Source organism: Elephantulus edwardii, unplaced genomic scaffold, assembly GCF_000299155.1.
Source record: "Elephantulus edwardii isolate Elephantulus edwardi_28Jun2011 unplaced genomic scaffold, EleEdw1.0 scaffold00121, whole genome shotgun sequence".
Taxonomy (NCBI): Eukaryota; Metazoa; Chordata; class Mammalia; order Macroscelidea; family Macroscelididae; genus Elephantulus; species Elephantulus edwardii.
Genome location: NW_006399871.1, coordinates 1,829,996 through 1,850,648, shown reverse-complemented (window position 1 = coordinate 1,850,648; position 20,653 = coordinate 1,829,996). Strand labels below are relative to the sequence as shown.

General features: G+C 40.5%; 1 protein-coding gene across 1 annotated transcript in view; it reads left to right on the top strand.

Moving 5' to 3' along the window:
* The first annotated feature begins 342 nt into the window (after positions 1-342).
* Positions 343-20,653, top strand: part of ARIH2 (ariadne RBR E3 ubiquitin protein ligase 2) — a 62,614-nt gene continuing 42,303 nt past the window's right edge. Inside the window, exons 1-3 of the mRNA XM_006892927.1 lie at positions 343-480; positions 2,956-3,017; positions 4,804-5,155. Coding sequence (XP_006892989.1) covers positions 4,898-5,155 — 258 coding nt within the window. The 5' untranslated portion in view covers positions 343-480; positions 2,956-3,017; positions 4,804-4,897. The remainder of the gene's footprint in view (positions 481-2,955; positions 3,018-4,803; positions 5,156-20,653) is intronic.

Genomic DNA, 20,653 nt, shown 5'->3' with positions numbered 1-20,653 from the left:
ACGCGAAGACAACAGGTGGAAAACAAGGATCCTTGATCCACTGCACTGATGCCAGGAGATAGGTCTTCCCTGTCTCTGCCACCATTGGAATGAAGAGCAGATCAGAAAATGACAGTGATGCTTCGACCACTCAGTTAAGTGAACCCTCTGCTGACCCGCGCAGCCATAAGCGCTGGGTGTTCCCAGGGCGGACCCTGCATCTGAGGGCCTGGAGGCCAGATTTTAAAGGCCTAGGACTACTCAAAGCTAGTGCCATCGGTGACCTAGGGCGACCGCAGCTCGACCTTGAGCCGGAAGTGACGCAAGCTCGCCGAGCGCTTCCGGAGGTGCGGGGACTGCTCCTCCGGAGGAAGCAGTGCGGGACCCGACCGGCGTCGGCCCGCCGCCTCCGCCTCTTCCGCGCTTCGATCTGACCCTTCTGGTCCGGCCCGGCCCAGCCTGGCTCGTCCGGGCTCAGTGGCCGGCGGGCTCCGGCTCCCGGTAAGTGCGTAGTGCGAGTCGCGGCCTTGTTTACCGCGGCGGACGGGGGGAAGCTCTCCGCGCGCGCCTCCCTGGCTCGGTCGGGACTCCGCCTTCGCCGCCGCCCGCGAGGGCCCGGCGACCCCCGCCGCTCTTATACGGTCCCGGCGCTGCCCCCGCCGCCAGCTGAGAGGTGGCAGGAGGCTGACGCCGAGACAAGCGGACGGCCATCGTCTCTCTCCATTTCTTGCTATTACCGGTGGGCCCCCTCCGCTGGCGGAGAGGTCGGAGGCCAACTGCTTTGACCGTCGCCGGGGCACTTAGGCCCTGTCCACCGGGAGCTCCGGGGAAACGCGCCGCCTTTGGGGCTTCCTAGCATTCGGAACTTTGGCGGCGCTGCCCGCGCGATTTAACGCCCGCTGGTGCAGGGGGTCCTCGGTGTGTTGGCTTCGGGTCCGAGGGGAATCGGGACAGCTGCGCACCTCGAAGGGACGTGGGGCGAAGGAGCCCCTCCACCGCCTCGTCCGACGCTGTCGGAGTAGCCCCCAAAGTGGCCGCCGCGTTCCGGGATGACCACGCCGCGGTCCCGATTGTTGCTCTGCCCCGTAGAACTTTGTGCGATGATGGACATGTTCTAGGCTTGTGCTGTCCACTACGGTAACCGCTGGCCACGTGTGACCATGGGACATACGATGTGATTAGTGTGACTGAGAGACTTAAGTTTTAAGTAAAATAGGCAGGCCCTTTACCACGTGAACATAGGACTTTAAAGGGGAAATTAAGTGTGTTCCTATTCATCACTTCCTGTCTGGAATGTAGACAGACTATTTAATGTCCCAAAGGCATCGATTGTGAGCATGTCCAGGATTCCTTCAAATAAAAGGACCGGTATTTCATTTTGAAAAGGTCTTGAATGTTGGATTGATGAAAAAATCCCTATCAGTAACCTTGAAACACAGAGATTGTGAAAAGTATGCTCTTTTCTTGTAATACTGAAGGTAAGTTTATGGCCAGGATCAGGGTTTTTCTGAGGATAATTTTTGTTGTCATCGTTGTGTGCCCTGGAGTCAGAACCAACCCATAGCTGGCGCTCTCCAGTGGGTTTTTCAAGGCTGTAAATTAGGGTTATGAAATCCTATAGGCCTCTAACAGGGTGAATATCTGACACTGGACTTGTTGCCTTTGAGCCTAGGCAAATTACTTAATCTTTATTTGTATGAGGAAATGGTAGTATATAGACACTTTTGAGTTACAAAGATAAAAGATTGTGATGTGAAGTTAAATAATCAGTAATGGGTGGAGTGACAGCACAAGTGAGGAAGACCCTGGATGAGATGGATTGACTCAGTGACTAGGGTAATGGGGGTGGGTGTATTGGTGGTAATGAGGTTGGCACAGGATAGAGCAGGGATCAGAGCTGTTGTACCATAGGGTCGCTGTGAGTCAAAAGCAGCTTGATAGCACTTAACAACAACAAGTAATTTTTATAAGCTGTCGTAAAATTCATGGGTTTTGTTCTTTCTGTAGGCAGTATCTTCCACAAAAATACATGTAAAAGTAAAAAAGGGCACAGGAGTGAATCAGTTCTACTCTTTAGAAAAGAATCTTCCACAGTTGTTGTTTGGATTTTTATTTTCTTTTAGTTTGTATTTGCCTGTGTACATAGTATTTTTGAGGAAGTTAGAAGCTCTGCTTTTCCAAGAACTTCCAAAGGACAAGGCGGGTAGAAATAACATTTCTTAGTAAGCAACAAGTAGTATTTATTTAGTCATGAATGATGAGATTTGTAGGGAGTACTTAGTCTGTAGTGAGCTACATTACTAAACCAAAAGCCTAGCATTTCTGGCAGTTCAAAACCAGCCACTCCTTGAGGAAAAGATGAACAGTTTCCTCCCAAAGTTTTATAGCCTGGGAAATTCGCTCTGAGTTGACTCCAGGTCAGTCAGTTGAAAGAGATTGTCATCTCTCTTGAAGGAAACAAATGCGCCTAGAGTATGTCAGGAGACAGATGGAAAATGGGCGTTACTATTGCTCACCCTTTTGGGAACATGTTTTTATTTGAAATGAATGTAAATAATATCTAAAATGTTAGTTGTTTTCTGTAATTGAGTACAGCAGTAGACGTGACTGTACAATAAATCCACTTTTTAAGTCAGTTACAGTTTTCCTGGTGAGAAGGGAAAGGAATGTCTCGTTGTCTTCTAAGTAACAGTTGGGATTGAGTTTCTGTTAATTAGGGAAGGATGGGATTAGGGGGATGCACTTTCAAACTAGGGGAGGAGATTGGACGTCCATTTCTCTCTTCATTCAAATAAACTTCATTGAGGGTTTTCAAACTTCATTGAGGGTTTTCAAAGACTCGGAAGCAGATAAGAATTTCTATTAAAATTAAGTTTATCTTACCCTTTGTAATATGTCATTATAAATGTGTTTATTAAAAATACATTTGTAAAAGCAATGAACTAGTTTAAAATATATAAATTATTTTCATTTTAGATGGAAATCATATGACAGAATTTTCGGGTGCCGTTTTCCTGACAGATCTTCAAGAATTTCAGGTATCTTTAATTCAGAGATGAATTTTGTCTTCTATCTAAAGAAAAATACCATAGTTAAGTGATAAGGTGGTACCTCCTGTACAGAATATCTTGTTAATTGTCAAATAAATGGCAAATACTATATTGCTGTCCTAACATTAGTGTGTTCTTTCTAATAATTTTACATAGTTAACATTTCAAACTTGATCACTATCAAGATACATTTATAATATTACTGAAAAAGTCGTTTTGTAGTCCTTTAAGAAACATTGCACTGCTAACTAAAAGAGTTTCGAATCCACCAGTTACTTCCCCTGAGGAAGATGAGCAGTCTCATGGCATGAAGAATTACTTCTGTCCTCCCTCTCGCTTCCAACGTGACGAAAAGGAGAAACAAGGGTCGTGCCCAAAGACAAGGCAATTAAGAAGTTCGTGATTTGAAATATAGTAGAGGCAGCTGCCGTCAGGGACATTTTCCGGAGTGTCTTCAATGCATATGTGCTTCCAAAGCTCTATGTGAAACTGCACTACTGTGTGAGTTGTGCCATTCACAGCAAGCTGGTGAGGAACTGTTCTCGTGAAGCCCAGGACCAGACACCTCCACCTAGATTTAGACCTTCAGGTGCTGCCCCGCGACCACCACCACTAAAGCCCATGTAAGCATTTGATGATACCTTAAAGGCTGAAGAAAAACTCATCTGAAAATAAAATGGAAATTATACTTTAAAAAAAAAAAGAATTACTTCCTCAGAAACTCCATTGAGGGTCCCTGTGAGTCAGAATAGACTTGTCGGCAGTGGGTATAGCCCTTTAGGCTAGTTACACATTTAATACACATTCATTCTTAATCTTTGTTTTAGGAATTTTTTTCTCAAGTAATTTACATTTTTTGATATTTAATCTAGATTTTTAAATGTAAATTATTTACATATTGTTTAATCAGAAAGTTCCTACATTTTAAGGTCCTATATGTTTTTAGATTTAAATGTTAGTTGATCTCTTTCTTTGCAAATGATCATTTGAACTAGTACCTGTGCAAAAAAATTAGTGGATATCTGCCAGAATCTTCCGAGATGAGATTAGAATTTTTGACTGTTTTATTTCTCATTTAATATTCTTTCCTCATTTGTATATAACTGAGTAATATTTTTTCTTTACAGATTTTTCAGTAGCTGATTTTATTTGTACTTTGTTCAATTTAAATAGTTTCAGTTTTTCTCTGGCCTTGGCCCTACTAAGGCAGAATAATTATATATCACTCTTTTTAGTATTGAGTCAGTTTCTTTGCTTCTGTTTCTTTTAAAACATTGAGGTCGTTTGACTGTGTAGACTAGAGGAAGACATTGAAGTGTAACTTGGCCATGTGGCTTCTGTTTTTCCTTTTTTCCATGTTTGGGAATGATATTTGTGTAGCAGTGGTTTTCTTTTTCAATACTTAATAAGAAACTCTTCCTATGGATGTGCTATCTTTGTCACCACACACTGGTGGCAAGGATATTTTAAACCTTTAGGTGTGTGGGTTCATGGAACTTTGACTTCCTGGCATGGAGCAGCCTTGTCAGACCAGGCTCTTCATGTGGAGTTTTCATCAGCATCTCTTTCATCAGCCACTTCTACCTCTTCAGAGGTTTCCCTTCAATAAGTGTTTTGGGGGGAATGATACTGAAGTTTCTGATATGAAACTAGAGGTGAAATAGGCCTTAGTTGGAATAAAATCACTAAGTACTAGCCCATTTTGATTCTTCATACAATTTCTCATGAGGAAAATAGTAACGCTTATTCTTTTTCTTTTTTTCCCCTCCCTTAGAAGACAAACACTAATGCATTTGAGAAAGGGGTAAAGTTTGAGGACGAGAAGAAAAAGCAACTTTTTCTGAGCTGCAACTTGGTTGGATGCAAAGATGTCCGTGGACATGAATAGCCAGGGATCTGACAGCAATGAAGAGGATTATGATCCAAATTGTGAAGAGGAAGAGGAAGAAGAGGAAGATGAGGATCCCGGGGACATAGAGGACTATTATGTGGGAGTAGCCAGTGATGTGGAGCAACAGGGAGCTGATGCCTTTGATCCAGAGGAGTACCAGTTTTCTTGCTTGACTTACAAGGAGTCAGAGGGTGCCCTCAACGAGCATATGACCAGCTTAGCTTCTGTGCTAAAGGTAAGCATTTTTGCAATTCTCTCCAAACACGTCTAAGGATAAGAAGTTCTTCCAGACTGATTGAGCTTGAAATAAAATTTAAGTGTATAAATTTGTTTGGAATGTATTTACGTTTTTCAAATATACAAATGTCTAAGGCCCTTGGATTACCAATTATTAAGAATTAGAAAGATGTGATAGGATGGATTCAGGAAAGACAGTCCAGAAATGAATAGTCAGTGGCAGACTTGCATGAACTAGCATTTGTGTCAGCAAGTGAGTCTTATGAAACTTTGAGGTCAGATGTGATAACCATGATCATATAAACTGTGAGTAACTGCTAAATATCATAAGAGTAGCCACATCTCCCTGGTTTGCCCTGACATGTATGTAAGTACCTCTGAGTTGATGAACTCCTTTGTTTCCTGGACTGATTACCAGTGTCTAATGTTGAAGGAGATTGTCTTAGCAATAGTTAAGAAACATGATATTTTCATAAAATTATGTCACTGACTTAATAAGTGGTAAATATGGACTTTTTAAAGGATGAACAAAGTTGGTTATTCCAGCAAAAGTCTTATTTTTTTTTTTTAAAGTTTATTATTTTTGTGTGAGTGTACCGCCAAATCAGATCTGACTGGTACAGGAGGAGATTGTCCCTCCTTCCCTGGCAGAGCATCTGGTGGATTTGAACCGTGCACCTCTGGGATTGTAGTAGTTGCAGTTCCTTGCCACTAGGCCACCAGAGCTCCCCAAAAGTCTTATTATTTTTTTTTCAGTTATTATTATTATTATTATTATTTTGTGTGCGTGTACCGTCAAATCAGATCTGACTGGTACAGGAGGATATTGCGCCTCCTTCTCCGGCAGAGCATCTGGTGGATTCGAACCGTGTTCCTCTGGGATTGCAGTGCAGCTTCTTGCCACTAGGCCACCAGAGCTCCCCTCAAAAGTCTTATTTTTGGCACTTAAACTAGCATCTCATTTGATGTTATATTTTAGGCTAGCACTGTCTTTGCTGTTTATGTTTTTGTTAATTTTTTAAAATGATGATTTACATGACTTTCAAGCATGCATCGTTATCTGTAACATTGGACATTCTATGAAGTGGCGACGTTTCACTCTTTTTTGCAGACTTTCCTTCAGGAATTATGTGTGGATTTTGTTGTCTGTTCAGCTTGAAAGTCAAGGGCATGTAGGCCTGATTTCAACCAAGTAAATTTTTGTATTAACATTTGAGTGGAAATAGATAAGCCATGGGTCGTTTCTATAAAACTCACTTTACCTGTTTGTTGAGGGAATTCCCCCCCCCCCCCGCCCCCAGATGCTCAGCACAGGCCAACTTGAACCTTGTGTTTAGCTAGTTGTGCCTTACTTGAGGTTTTGTTAGCAACAGGATGGAAGCTGGACGCTAAACCTTTGTTTAGTGATTTATTCCTAGGAGTGATTTCAGTTTTTCTTTCTTGTGCTTCAGCAGAAAATTCCAAGGATTGGGGACCCATTGTATCTCTATATTTGGGATTTCTGCACTTTGTCTGTGGCAGAGCTACTGGGACTTCTGTGTTCAAAGGGCATTTCCCTGGTAGAAAAAGATACCAGGTCCCTTTTTATGGCACTGCGCATCTCTTCCTTGCTGGTCAACTAGTTTTTCTTTTAACTGTTTATTTAGTCTGGTTATATATAGTGTTGATCTTTAAAATTAAGAGTTGTCAGATGTCTGACTTGGTGCTGGATGGTGCCAATTAGCGATGTTCCTCAGAATGTTCCCATCTGTACATAGAAGTTCCAAGTTAGTCCAATCCTGTGTGTACCTCCAAAGGTGTTAAGACCTCCTGAGATACACCACAGGATCCCCATCCTTCCTTCTACTAGGCTGACATGTGGTCAGCTCCCTGGAAAGCCTTAATTTCACCTCCTCATCTTTAACTCTCAGGGAGGGCTCTTCATTGTTTGCTTTATGCTTTGCTTAGTTCACCTCCCGAGAGCCTCTATCTAGCACATGGTCATTGTGCTTTGTCCCAGTTTTCCCCAGCTTTGTCATGGCCAAGGAAGTAAACTCAGTGTAGATCAGAATTTTAAAAGTTTGGCTAAACTGAAATGGGAAAAATTATAAATTGAAGCCTTAATAAAAAAATCTCCCTTCTAGAAAAGAATGAGCAGCATATATGCATATTGCATAAGAACAATTTCTCTGGATCATTGGATTTTGAGCAGAGTCAGCAAATAGTGGTGCCCTGCTCAAAAATGGCTGCAGCCTCTCCACTTTGAATGTGTTTCACTCTCTGTTGTTGTTGTTGTTATGTGCCATCGTGTCATTTGTGACTCATAGTGACCTTATGTACAAGAGCCCTAGATGCAGTTCTATCCTGTGCCAACCTCGCTGTCTCAAACATATTCATTCCCACCACTCCACTCACAGAATTGATCCATCTCATCGAGGGTCTTCCTGTCCTGCGCCATCCCTCCTCTCTCCCAAACATGATGTCCCTCTCCAAGGACCAGTCCCTCCTTGCAACATGTCCAAAGTATGTCAGACGAAGCTTCAGAATCCTTGACTCCAGGGAACATTCTGGCTTCACCCTCTCCAGGACAAACCTGTTCTCCTAGCAGTCCATGGTATATTCAACACTCTTCTCCAGCACCACAGCTGAAAGGCTCTTTCTATCATCCTTATTCACTGTCCAACTCTCCAGTGCATAGCACGTAATCGCAAAGACTATAGCCTGGATCAGGTGCACCTTAGTCTTCAGCCTGACATCATTGCTCTTCAGTACTCTTGAGAGGTCCCTCACAGCTGACTTTCCCAGTGCAATTCGTCTCTTGATTTCTGGGCTGCTGTTACTAAGAGTGTTGAATGTGGAGCAAAGCAAACAAACTGTTAACTATCTCAATCTCTTCACCATCCATAGTGATGCTGCCAATTGGCCCAGTGGTGAGAATCTTTGTTTTCTTGACATTGATCTTCAATCCATATTGAAGACTGCAGTCCTTGACCTTCTGCAACAAGTGCTTTAGGTCCTCCTCAGTTTCAGCAAGCAGGGTTGTGTCATCTGCTTAATGCAGGTTGTTGACGATTCTTCCACCAATCCTGATGCCACATTCCTCCTCATACAGCCCAGCGTTTCAAATGATCTGTCCTACATACAGATTGAAAAGGTATGGAGACAAAATACATCCCTGATGGACCCCTTTCTTGATTTTGAACCATCCAGTGTCTCCCTGCTCTGTTCTGACGACTGCCTCTTGGTCCAAGTATAGATTTCGCATTAGCAGAATCAAATTTTCTGGGATTCCCATTCTTCTCAGAGTCAGCCATAGTTTGTTGTGATCCACAAAGTCAAAAGCCTTTGCATAGTCAATGACGCACAGATAGACATTCTTCTGGTATTCTCTGCTTTCTACCAAGATCCATCTTACATTAGCTATAATACCCCTAATACCACGACCTCTTCTAAATCCAGCTGCACATCTGGCAGTTCTCTGTTGACATCTTGTTCCAAACTTTTTTGGATAATTTTCAGCAGAATCTTGCTTGCATGTGATGTCAGTGATATTGTTCGATAATTTCCACACTCTGTTGGGTCACCTTTCTTTGGAATGGGAGCAAATATCGATTTCTTCCAGTCAGTTGGCCAGCTGGCTTTCCTCCAGATTTCCTGGCACAACTTAGTGAGCACATCCAGGGCAGCGTCTGTTTGTTGAAATAAATCAATTGGTATGCAGTCAACTCCCGGAGCCTTGTTTTTTTGCCAGTTCCTTCATAGCAACCTGAACTTCCTCCTTCATCACCATAGGTTCTTGCTTATGTGTTATTTCATTAAATTCCTCTGTGTCAGCCAATTCCTTCTGATACAGTGACTCTGTGTACTCCTTCCATCTTCTTTTTATACATCCTGGATCATTCAACATTCTACCCAAACTATCTTTAAGTATTGCTATCCATGGCTTTAATTTTTTTTTCAACTTCTTCAGCTTAAGAAACGCTGAGCGATTTTGATTTTCTGACTCCAGCTCTATAGTATCTTGCTTTGTGGTCCCGAGCTGTCTTTTGAAATTTTTGATTTCTTCCTTTAGCTTGGCTTCTTGGCACTCTAATGCAATACTCAGAGTCTCATCTGACATCCATCTTGGTCTTTTCTTCTTTTTTAGTCCTGCCAATAATCCTGTCACCTATATTAGTCTCCTCTTAGAGCTTACTATACCTTGTCCAAGTCTCAGTTTACATTTCAGACTTTGACTTGAAATTTTTCCCATTATAGGTATCTAGATATTTAAATTTTCAAAAATTTAGGTCTATTCTGGTTTTGCTTCCTGAGTTATGACTGAACTAGTTTGAAGCCCTAGAAAACTTCCGTTTTCTAGCCCAAACATTGCAGACCATGTGTTTGATCATAGGCTGTATTGTCTTCTGACTGCTTTCTGTTCTACCTTTTTTAGTAGTTTTTCCATTATCTCCATCTAGATTGCCAGTTCTTGATCTTATTTCTTGTCTCTTGCATCATTTCTGCTAATATTGTTTAATCTGTAGTAGTTTGTTTCAACCGTAGTAGCTAGCTGTTAAGTATTGTCATGGGTATTTTTATGGTTTTGATGACAGTAGCTACTGCTGCCTTTTTAGGGTCAACTGCTACTGGTTAATGCTAGTAAGATCCCCAATACTTGTTGAACATCTTTCTGTACTATTATGGTCTGGGATTGTCTTTATGACTGAGAAAAAAGTATCTTGGAATAGAGATGGAAGATTAAAAAGAGATGGAAGAAAGTTGGAAGAGGGAGAGGCTTAAGGAGAAAATGGGACAAAAAGGACAATAAGACACAAAAACTTAGGTGATCTTGGTGTTCTCTGCCGTTGAGTTTATTTTGATTCATAACAACCCAGTATAATAGAGACCTGCCCCATGGGCTTCCTGTGTTTCATTTTTAAAGAAGCAGATCCCCAGGAGCAGCTGGGCAGATTTGAACCACCCACCTCTGAGTTAGCAGTTAACCTTTGAGCAATTAGCTGTTGTACCACTAGGGCTCCTTTAGATAATGGTGGTGGTTATTATGTACCATCAAGTTGGAACTGACCCTCCAGTGGATTTTTAGATTCAGTAAATCACATGAGATTTGATTGCCCACGTTTCTCCAAGGAACAGGTTGTAGCTTCAAACCATGTACTTTTGGCTTGACAGCACAGCTCCTTGCCCATTAAGCCACTATGATGGTAGAAGACAGATTTTTCCCCCCACTTCCTGGAATTTCCTGAAGAGTGTAATAATACCTGTCTTGTTTCTGGGGCTGGGGAGCAAAGACCTTGACTCTTGTGGTTTGACCACACTTAACTCTGTAGTGTTTTAAGTGACTCAGGAATTTGACCCATCTGGCAAGATAGAAGCAACTTGGTTAAGAATGAAGGAGAGCAATGATCTTTCAGGCTTGCTATTAATTAAACAAGGTTGTCCTAGCAACTTGCATTGTATTTATTTTTGTGATATTCTTTTAGGATTGGACCAGATATTTAAAATGATGAATTTATAAAATGGGGTTTACAGGTGTTTTGACAACTCTGATATCCCTGTACTGTGCGTCTGAAAGTAAAGGCTAATCGTGATAGTTACTTAGTCATTGTTTTGCTCTGTTGATTTCTCCGTGGGTCATAATGATACTTGCACAAACGTGACGTATTAAGATACTTAATTCTTCTATGTAATTTAGATGTTGTGTATGTATGTATGTTTAAAATTACAATCTCATGAATCTTACTAAAGGTTACCCAAGTTTAAGGAGTAGCGTGAATTTTTCACTGATCATTGTGTCTGTGTTTTGTGGTGTGGTAGAAGTTGGCTGTAGATAAACACTGGTATAAAACAGTAAAAGTTGAACCATTTATTGTCTTTGGAAATTTGAAGTCTTTAAGTAGAAAAATTCCCAATGTCTGGGACATTGAACATTAGTTTACTCCTGGTAGTAGATTGATTTCTTGTATGTGTTCAGTGACTAGTCTGTGAATTAAATAGAGAAAACAAGGTACCCAGGAAATCAAAATGGGGAAACTGTTGGTGTTCAGGTATAAGGGCAAGACACCACAAAAATATTTGAGAATAAGCTATCATCTTACAGAATTGCAGGAGGTGTGAGAGATGAGATGAGGTGTTGTATAGGACAAGCAAAATTTCTGGTAAATAAGTATTTTTAGTGATTATGTATGAATCTTTAAGGAAAATAAAGTTGCTTTTTTTACTCACAGTCTTATTTTTGTATGTAATTTGTTGGGTTTTTTTGTTATTGTTTTGGTTTTTAAAACATTCTTTTATTATTTTTATTTTTTGATGATGATGATGATGATGTGTGTGTGTGTGTGTGTGTCCCCGTCCTGTCACATTGGATCTTACTGCTACAGGACGAGATTGGCTTTCCTTCTCCAGCAGAGTATATGGTGGATTTGAACTGCTGGGATTGCACTGCACCTTCTCTCTTGCCACTAGGCTGCCAGAGCTCCCTCTGTGTGTAATTTGTTTTAAAAGTGAATACATTGTTATTACATATCAGAGATACCCTATCCATCCAAGAAGCAGGCAATTTCACTTTTAAAAACACAGTGGTTAGCTAAAGAAAACTTTTGTCAGGTATTCAGTAAATTCTGTTAATACAGTGCCACAGCCCCAGTTGATGAACCCTATGATGAAGGAGCTGGCTTACTTTGTTTGGCAGTGGGACATATGTGTCTCCTGCTTGTTAAGCTCCTTTTCCCTTAGTTATATATATGCTAGGACTGTAGGTAGGAGAAGAATACCAATGAAAGTTCTACGCAGCTGCTTTGGAGGAAAAAGAAATAGGCCACTTTGGGGTAATCTGCTCCATGGAACTCAACAGTGAGCTTTCGATCAGGGCTTTGCTTTTTGTGTCTGGAGAACCTTGAAGGTGAAGTAAAATGGCAGTGCAGAGAACAGAATGCAGGTTTCACAAGATGATCAGCATTGGGATAGAAAGGTTATTTTCTGGGCTGAAGTAGCATATCAGCATGTATAGGGAAACTGGGAAAATGTATGGAGGATCATAAATGGAGCTTAAGGCATCTTTACTCTTAGAGAAAAAGAATAGATTTTTTAAAAAAATGTCTTTATCAATGTATTCTCTGGTTTAGAGAAAGAAACTGTTTCTTAGAACACTATTTTCCCACCCCTTTGTGGCTGGAAAATCTTTTTCAGAAGATCATTTTCCTTCTTTGTGGATGAATCATGAGGGTTTTTTGGACGTTCAACTCAAGAGTGTAACAGTAGTCTTTGTGGTCTTGTGTTCAAACAACCTGGTTTCTATGCTTTTGTCACTTTATGTACATAGCATCAAATTCTTAACTATCAAATTGATTTTTCTTGTTTCATGCTGTATATTAATTGTACTCTATTTGCATGTTCATTTATTAACCATGTAATGTTTGGGGTTTTGGTTATTATTCATTGGAAAGCATCTTTAGGCTTGGCCTAGCTGCACTGAGTGTCTGTGTGCTGAGTAGCAGTCTGATTTCTATTTTTGTCTTCTCGAGTCAAGCTTCTTTGCATGCCTGTATGTAAGTAGAATCAAGATTAAATTCCTATACTTTAGATAGTGGGTGTGTTGACATATTTCATGATCCTCTTGTCTGAAAGTCTGATGTGTGTTTTACTGACATACATATTTTATTTTAAAAAGAGATGTGGAATATACAGAGTGACATTGTGGGTTAATGCTAGACTTGTCCTTATTGTGCCAACATAAAAAGCTTATTGTCATCACTAACTTGTGTGTGCACCCTGTACCTGGCACCACACACTATATGCTCACTGCCGTCCAGAAAGCAAGCAGCTCTTTATTCCATTCAAGGCCTGCTTGTTGTGCTTTTGCATTTCTTTAGGGCTCATGGGTACCATATGTAATTAAGAGTGAATGTAATCCCACACTCATGTCCTAATCCTGAATTTATACTTAAATTTTCAAAAGTATTGCTGTGATTTTTAAAATATCATTCATAATAACGTTGTTGTTGTTATGTGCCGTCAAGTCGCTTGTGACTCATAACGACCCTATGTACAACAGCCCTAAACCCTGCTCTATCCTGTGTCAGTCGCTCTGCCTCTGACACACCCATCCTGATTACCCCAGTCACTGAATCAGTCCATCTCATAGAGGGTCTTCCCCTCTTGTGCTGTCCCTCCACCCTCCCAAGCATGATGTCCCTCTCCAAGGACCTGTCCCTCCTTATAGCATGTCCAAAGTATGTCAGACGAAGCCCCAGAATCCTTGCTTCCAAGGAGCAGCTTGGTTTAACCCTCTCCAGGATGAATCTGTTTTCTTGGCAGTCCATGGTACATTCAGAACTGTTCTCCAACACCACAGCTCAAAGGCATCAATTCTCCTTCTATCCTCCCTAATCATTGTCCAACTTTCTGATGCATAACAAGTGATTGCAAAGACCATAGCCTGTATCAGATGCACCTTAGCCTCCAGAGTCACACCATTGCTCTTCAGTACCCTAACAGTAGACTTTCCCATCGCAATACATTTTTTTATTTCCTGGCTACTGGTGCCAAGAGTGTTGACCATGGAGCCAAGCAAACTAAAGTTGTTAACACTCTCAATCTCTTCACCATCCATCCTGATGCTGCTAGTTGGTCCAGTGGTGAAAATCATTGTCTTCTTGACATTGAGCCTCAACCCATACTGAAGGCAGCAGTCCTTGACTCTCTGCAGCAAGCATTTCAGGTCCTCCTCAGTTTCAGCAAGCAGGGTTGTGTCATCTGCATAACGCAGATTGTTAATAGATCTACCACCAATCCTGACGCCACACTTCTCATAGAGCCCCAGCCTCTTGGATAATCTGTTCTGCATACAGGTTGAAAAGGTATGGAGATAGGACACATCCCTGGCGTACACCTTTCCCAATTTTGAACCATACAGTGTTTCTGCTCAGTTCTGACGACTGCCTCTTGGTCCAAGTATAGGTTTCACATTAGAACGATCATGTGTTCTAGGATTCCCATTCGTCTCAGAGTCAGCCACAGTTTGTTATGATCCACACAGTCAAATGCTTTTGCATAGTCAATGAAACACAGATAGACATTCCTCTGGTATTCCCTGCTTTCAGCTAAGATCCATTAGCCTAAAATAAAATTGTCTTTTCCTGTTATTAATGCATAATATGACAGTGCTACAGTTCATTCATTCAGTGACATGGTTGTTAGTTGTTCTGCTAACCAAAAGGCTACTGATGCAAATCTACTAGCTGCTCATAGGGAGAAAGATGAGCAATCCCCTCCTGTATAGATTGACAGCTACTGAAACTTGATGCAGGGTTATTGTGAATCTAAACTTGGTATCAGGTTTAGGCTTTACTATGTGATCTCAAACTCATTGCCATTAAGTTGAAATTGACCTAGAGCTGATCCTCCAGTTGAATTTCAGAGGCTGTAATCACATGAAGGAGATTGTCCATGTTTCTCTAACAGAGTTATATGTGGATTCTAACTGCCAGAGTGACGCCATCTTTGAGTTAGTAGCTCAACTCCCTATCGACTATGCTGTCAGAACTCCCAGCCTCATAAATGTTTTTAAATGACTGTATAGCACTGTCTTGTTCTTGAGCCATACATAATGTGCTCGGGCTTTCTCCATTGAACATTTGTGTCTCTCATGATTTCCATTTCTTGGGCACTGGTCTTATTGTGAGAAGGTTGGGTTTGTGGATATATGATGAAGTTCCAGTCCTTTCTCTGCCACTTAACATGATGTAACCTTGGACCTCTCTCTCTCAATACCTTTTTTTTATTTCTTTTATTTCATTTTATTATTTTTGTGTGTGTACTGTCAAATCAGATCTGACTTGTACCGGAGGAGATTGTCCCTCCTTTTCCAGCATAGCATCTGCTCTCTCAATATCTTATGGGTCAGTTTCCCCATCTGTTAAATGATAATACCTTTCTCAGAGTATTAAGTGAGATAATCTGTCAGTGTAAAGTACTTGTCACATTATTATTATTCAAACCAGGTACCCTGGTCATGGTGAAGGCAGGATAGAACAGTAGTCAAAATATTACTTTGTATATTTGCTGTTACTCTTAAAACATATTATCAGAATTTATAGAATAGAAAGCACATTAGTTGTATCCCAAGTACATGTGGTGAGATCATGTATTTAGGAATTTTTGTCTGCATTCAGCCCAACTAGTGCCCTTTCCAGTGAATCTACTGATAAAATAAAAAGTGGGGGGGAAAAAAACCTAAAATAAAAAACCCTCAGAGCCCACAAAGTGAATTAAAAATTGGAGCCACGAGAAAGATGTAGAGCAAAATTATCCTATTGTTACCACTTCTCTGGTTGACTGCAATGTTTGGTCTTGTGCTTGCATTGAAAGCAATGCTTACTGGAATGCTTAGTTTACTTTGTGGTTCCTTTTATTAAGCACCCCTTATTTTTTTTTAACATTTACTCTGTTCTCAGTTTACCCACTCCCTCCCTTGTTTTGTATTTTTTTTTCTCTACTTTGTCTCTTCCCCTGCGGTTTAGGAAAAATATAAAGAAATCTGATTATTGTGTTGGCACAAGTGTTGAGGGTTATAGAATCATTGAGTTGATTCCACTTGAAAGAGTAGAACTGATTGATGGGGTTTCTTGGCATTCAGGCTAGTTGAACCTTGAGCCCTTAATCATTGCACCACCAGGGATAATTTTGGAATAAATTAACCAAAACCCAAACCCACTACTGTTGAGTTGAGTCCAACTCGCAGCACCTCTCCACCAGGCTTCTGAGGCTGTAAATCCTTACAGAGGAGCCCATCTTGGTTCCATGGAGCAGCTGGTGGATTCAAACTGCAAACCTTTTGGTTAGCTGCCGAACACGTTATATACTTAGTGGGCCTGAAAAACAAATGTTTGTTGTAGGTGAGATTTGAGAAAAATGCAGAATGAACACATGGAGACTCTCAATTTGCTCTTCCTAAAATATTTCTTAAACTGCCATGAACACATACACACACACACACACACACACACACACACACACACACACCCCACCCAACCCAACAATAGACTGTCAAGAATTTCCGGAGCAAAGAATTTATGGTCTGTTCCCTTTTCTTTGAATGACCGCACAAAATGGTATCATAACAGTAACTGTAAAAAATCAACTACAAGTAGACAAAAATATAGACCCAGTGAGGGAGGAGATTTACTTGGAAGTTTTAATAAGAGAACAGAAGAATTAGGAGTGAAGTGATCTTTACCTAGGAAAGTTGCTCCTGTTGACAAGCAGTTTCTTAACATTCAACATGATCTTTTTATTTATCCTTTCTTTTTAAGCCTTCACTAATTTCTTTAAAGGGGAGCTGTGGTGTCAGTAGATGGGCAGGTTCTTTTTATGCAGTTTACAGTCCTGAAAACCCACTGGAAGGTCAGCGCTAAGTCTTTTCTGACTGGATGGCTGTGAGGTTTTCGTTTTTTTCTTTTAAAAAAATCACTTTGATGTTCTCACCATCTTTTCACAGAGTCTGTTGATAATCTTGATTCCTTTTATAGGAAATAACATCAGTGCTATCAAACTAGGCATCCTGATTTCTCTTTCTTAATTGATGGTACCATCATCTGCCTGCTTATTTGGAAACTGAGGAGAGTTACCTTTTTTTTCCTATTTTTTTTTTCCTTTTTGTGTGAGTGTACCGTCAGATCAGATCTGACCGGTTCAGGAGGAGATTGTTCCTCCTTCCCCGGCAGAGCATCTGGTGGATTCGAACCGTGCACCTCTGGGATTGTAGTTGCAGCTCTTCGCCACTAGGCCACCAGAGCTCCCCAGGAGAGTTACCTTTGACATCCTTTTTCTCATGAAGCCCTCACCAGTCCACCAGGTAGAATGGGTTACTCTCAACTTTGTACTACTCTCTGCATGCTTCTTGTGATTTACTTAAACATTGATTGGAAATTACTTGTTAAAAAGGTAGGACATGAACCCTTTGAGATAGAGGTGCTGATTTTTTTCTTTGACTTTGTGTGTGTACTGTCAAATCGGATCTGACTGGTACAGGAGGAGATTGTCCCTCCTTCCCTGGCAGAGCATCTGGTGGATTTGAACCGTGCGTCTCTGGGATTGCAGTGCAGCTTCTTGCCATTAGGCCACCAGAGCTCCCCTGACCTTTTTTTTTAAAAAAATGTTTTTCTTTTTAATTATTATTTGTGTGTGTGTACTGTCAAATCAGATCTGACCAGTACAGGAGGAGATTGTTCCTTCTCCAGTAGAGCATCTGGTGGATTTGAACCGCACACCTCGGGGATTGCAGTGCAGCTTCTTGCCACTAGGCCACCAGAGCTCACCTTCTTTGAACTTTTAAAAAAGGAAGAACAAGCCAGTTGCTGATCTTTCTGAAGTAGATTACCTAGCATTTTCTATGAGGCTCCTTTCAGTGCACTTAAACTGCCAACCTTTTAGTTACCAGCCAAACTCTTAACACTCAGGTGGCCTAACTTTGTGTTTTGGTACCCAGCAAAAATGCATGCTTATGTTCTTATAGTAAGTGTTCTTTATTGTTGATCTGCAAATGTCTACCTCAGTAAATGAAGATGAGAATTTAACCTCAAAGTATTACTGCTACTCTATGCAAACAGAAAATATGCTTGCCAAAAAGGGCTTCCATGAAGCCAGCTGGTACCCAAGAAGAGATGATAAACATCATCTCTCAAATAAATATCTTGTAACAAATATCTCTCAGATAAACACTTTTTAGATGTACATTACCTAACACATAAATAGTTCTCAGCTTGGGGTACATATTAGAATCATCTTTGGTAATTGTAATACAGAAACCAGAATTTCATATAGGCCTAATAAAATAAAATCTTTTGGAGTGAGACTAACACATTTTCTATTTATTCATGTGGAAATTTTAAAAATGGAACTCGCTCAAGTAGTCATTCTTAACTGAAGTGATGAGAAGTGCTAACTTTCTTTGGCTTCTGTAAGAATGTATCCAGCAGTCAGACTACTGGTTTTGTAACCAGAGTTAAGAGTACAATTTAAACTGTCCAGACTGTACTTTCAAGTTGGCTAGGTTTCAAAATGTATCTTTGAAGTCAAAGTGTTGAGTGGAATTTCATGTATCAAGGTAAAAGTGAGTTCTTATTATGTGTGTTTGATCTGTAAAGATGATTAATGGTCTATGCAATCATAAATAGAAGGGTTATTTAAAAGTTTTGTTAATTTATGCTGGCTTCTGTTTCAGGTTGACTATATTTCTGGATCTTTGTGCCACCATCACTCCCACCTCCATTTTTAAATAAAATGTGAAAGTCAATCTTATAAATATATCAACACAAAAAAAGAGATCAGAGTGGCTATTGGTGGGAACATCATTCCACATAGGAGACAGTTTGTCCATCAGACATCAGATCCTTGAAGACGCTAAGTGTTCAGTTTGATTGAAAGGCTGGGAAAGAAGTGTACTGCAAATGGAGGAGTTAAGTGAAGATCTCTTAGTGATCAGGCCTGCACTTGTTTGATCTCCAGGCTAAAAGTCTGCATGTTTTTAAGAAATGGAATAAACTGGGGGGAAATAGGGCCCTTAGATTATGAGCGTTGACTCTCCTCAGTTGTCATTTTGAGTGTCTCTGGGTAACTCACTTTGAAGAAAAGCCTATCAGTTCACAGGTTCCATACATACACATTAGAGTTTAAGAGCTTAAAATCTGTTTTCTTCACTTGCCTTGTTTTTTGGTTGAAGTAATATTCACAAGACATAAAATTAATCTTTTTTTTTTAAAGATTTTATAGTTTCTTTATCCTGTGATAAAAATGCCACATGACCACTGAAGATTGAGCCACAAAATATCTTTTACTTTTTTTGCCAGCACTGGCGCTGGCCTTTGTAGTCATCTTGTTGTTCTTAATTTTGTTTTTGTATTGTGTCTTGTTCTTTTGAGTTCCTTTTTCTTCTCATACAGGTCAAGTCGTGCCAATTTGTATTAGAATTTATTTTTCTTTGCTAGTCCAAGAAATCATAAATCATGCTGCAGTCTGACCACTACCAAAATAATTTCTGAATACAAACGATTATCTGTTATGGTCTTAAACATTTTTGGCTATCCTTTTCTGAATTTGTCTTGAGTTGTGTTGCTTTATCAGGATAAAAAACAAGTGACAATTTGTTTCTGGTGGCTTAGTGTTAAGGAATTGGGCTGCCAACCCAAAGGCACACAGTTTGAATCCATTAGCTGCTCTGTAGGAAAAAGATGGGCAGTCTCCTCCCATTCGATTTACTGCCTCTGAAAACTTGCTAGAGGGTCCATTGTGAATCAATTCCAACTTAATGGCATATAACAGCAACAAAGAGCTGATTGGTCATAAACTTCTAGTTTGAATAGTTATTGTGTCAGGTATATTAGTGGTAGTCCCTTAGACAGCCAGTGATAGAAAACACAATCTCTAACATGCTTGAGCCCATTGTTCCAGTGATTTTTGTCAGTCCATCTCATTGAGAATTTTCCATTCTCTTGTTAATTTTCTTTTTTAAGCAGGAGGTCCCTAGCCTGAAGTATGTGGGACAAAGTTTCATCTCCTTGTCTCTAAGGAGCACTCTTTTTTTTAAAAAAATTTTAATTGTGTGTGTGTACCATCGAATCAGATCTGACTGGTGCAGGAGGAGATTGTTTCTCTTCCATCAGAGCAGGCATCTGGTGGATTCAAACTATGCACCTCTGGGATTGCATTGCAGCTTCTTGCTACTAGGCCACCAGAGCTCACCTAAGGAGCACTCTTAGCTGTATTTACTTACTCTTTTGGCAGTCAGTACTCTTCTCCAAAACAAATGAAAGGTGCCAGTTCTTACTAATTTTCATTCTAATTCATTCATATTCTAAGGTCATTCTTTTTCATTTTTCAGCTGTCAGATGCATAGCAAGTGATTGAAGAAGAATGACCTTAATCAAGTGCACCTCGGTCTTCACATTGACTTAATTGCTTCTCAGTAATTTGGAGAGGTCCCTGACAGTAGACTTGTCCAGTGCAGTATGTTTCCTGATCTCCGTATTACTGATAACAAGGGTGTTGATTGTGGGTCCTCCTAAGATGAAGTAATTTGACAATTTCAGTCTTTTTTCTTCCATCTATCATGATACTGCTTGTTAGTCCAGTGATGAAGATTTTGTGTGTGTGTGTGTGTGTGTGTGTGTGTGTATATGTACCGTCAAATCAGATCTGACTGGTACAGGAGGAGATTGTCCCTCCTTTTCCCGGCAGAGCATCTGGTGGATTCGAACTGTGTGCCTCTGGGATTGTAATTGCAGCTCCTTGCCACTAGGCCACCAGAGCTCCCCTGATTTTTGTTTTCTTGATACTGAAATGTGATCCATATTGAAGGCTGTAGTCTTTGATCTTATGCTGCAAATGTTTCAAATCCTCCTCAGTTTCAACAAGTGAGGTTGTATCATCTACATAATAATGCACGTTATTGATGAATTTTCTGATCCTGATGCCACATTCTTCTTCATAGAGTCTAGCTTCTTATATGAATGGGATCCTA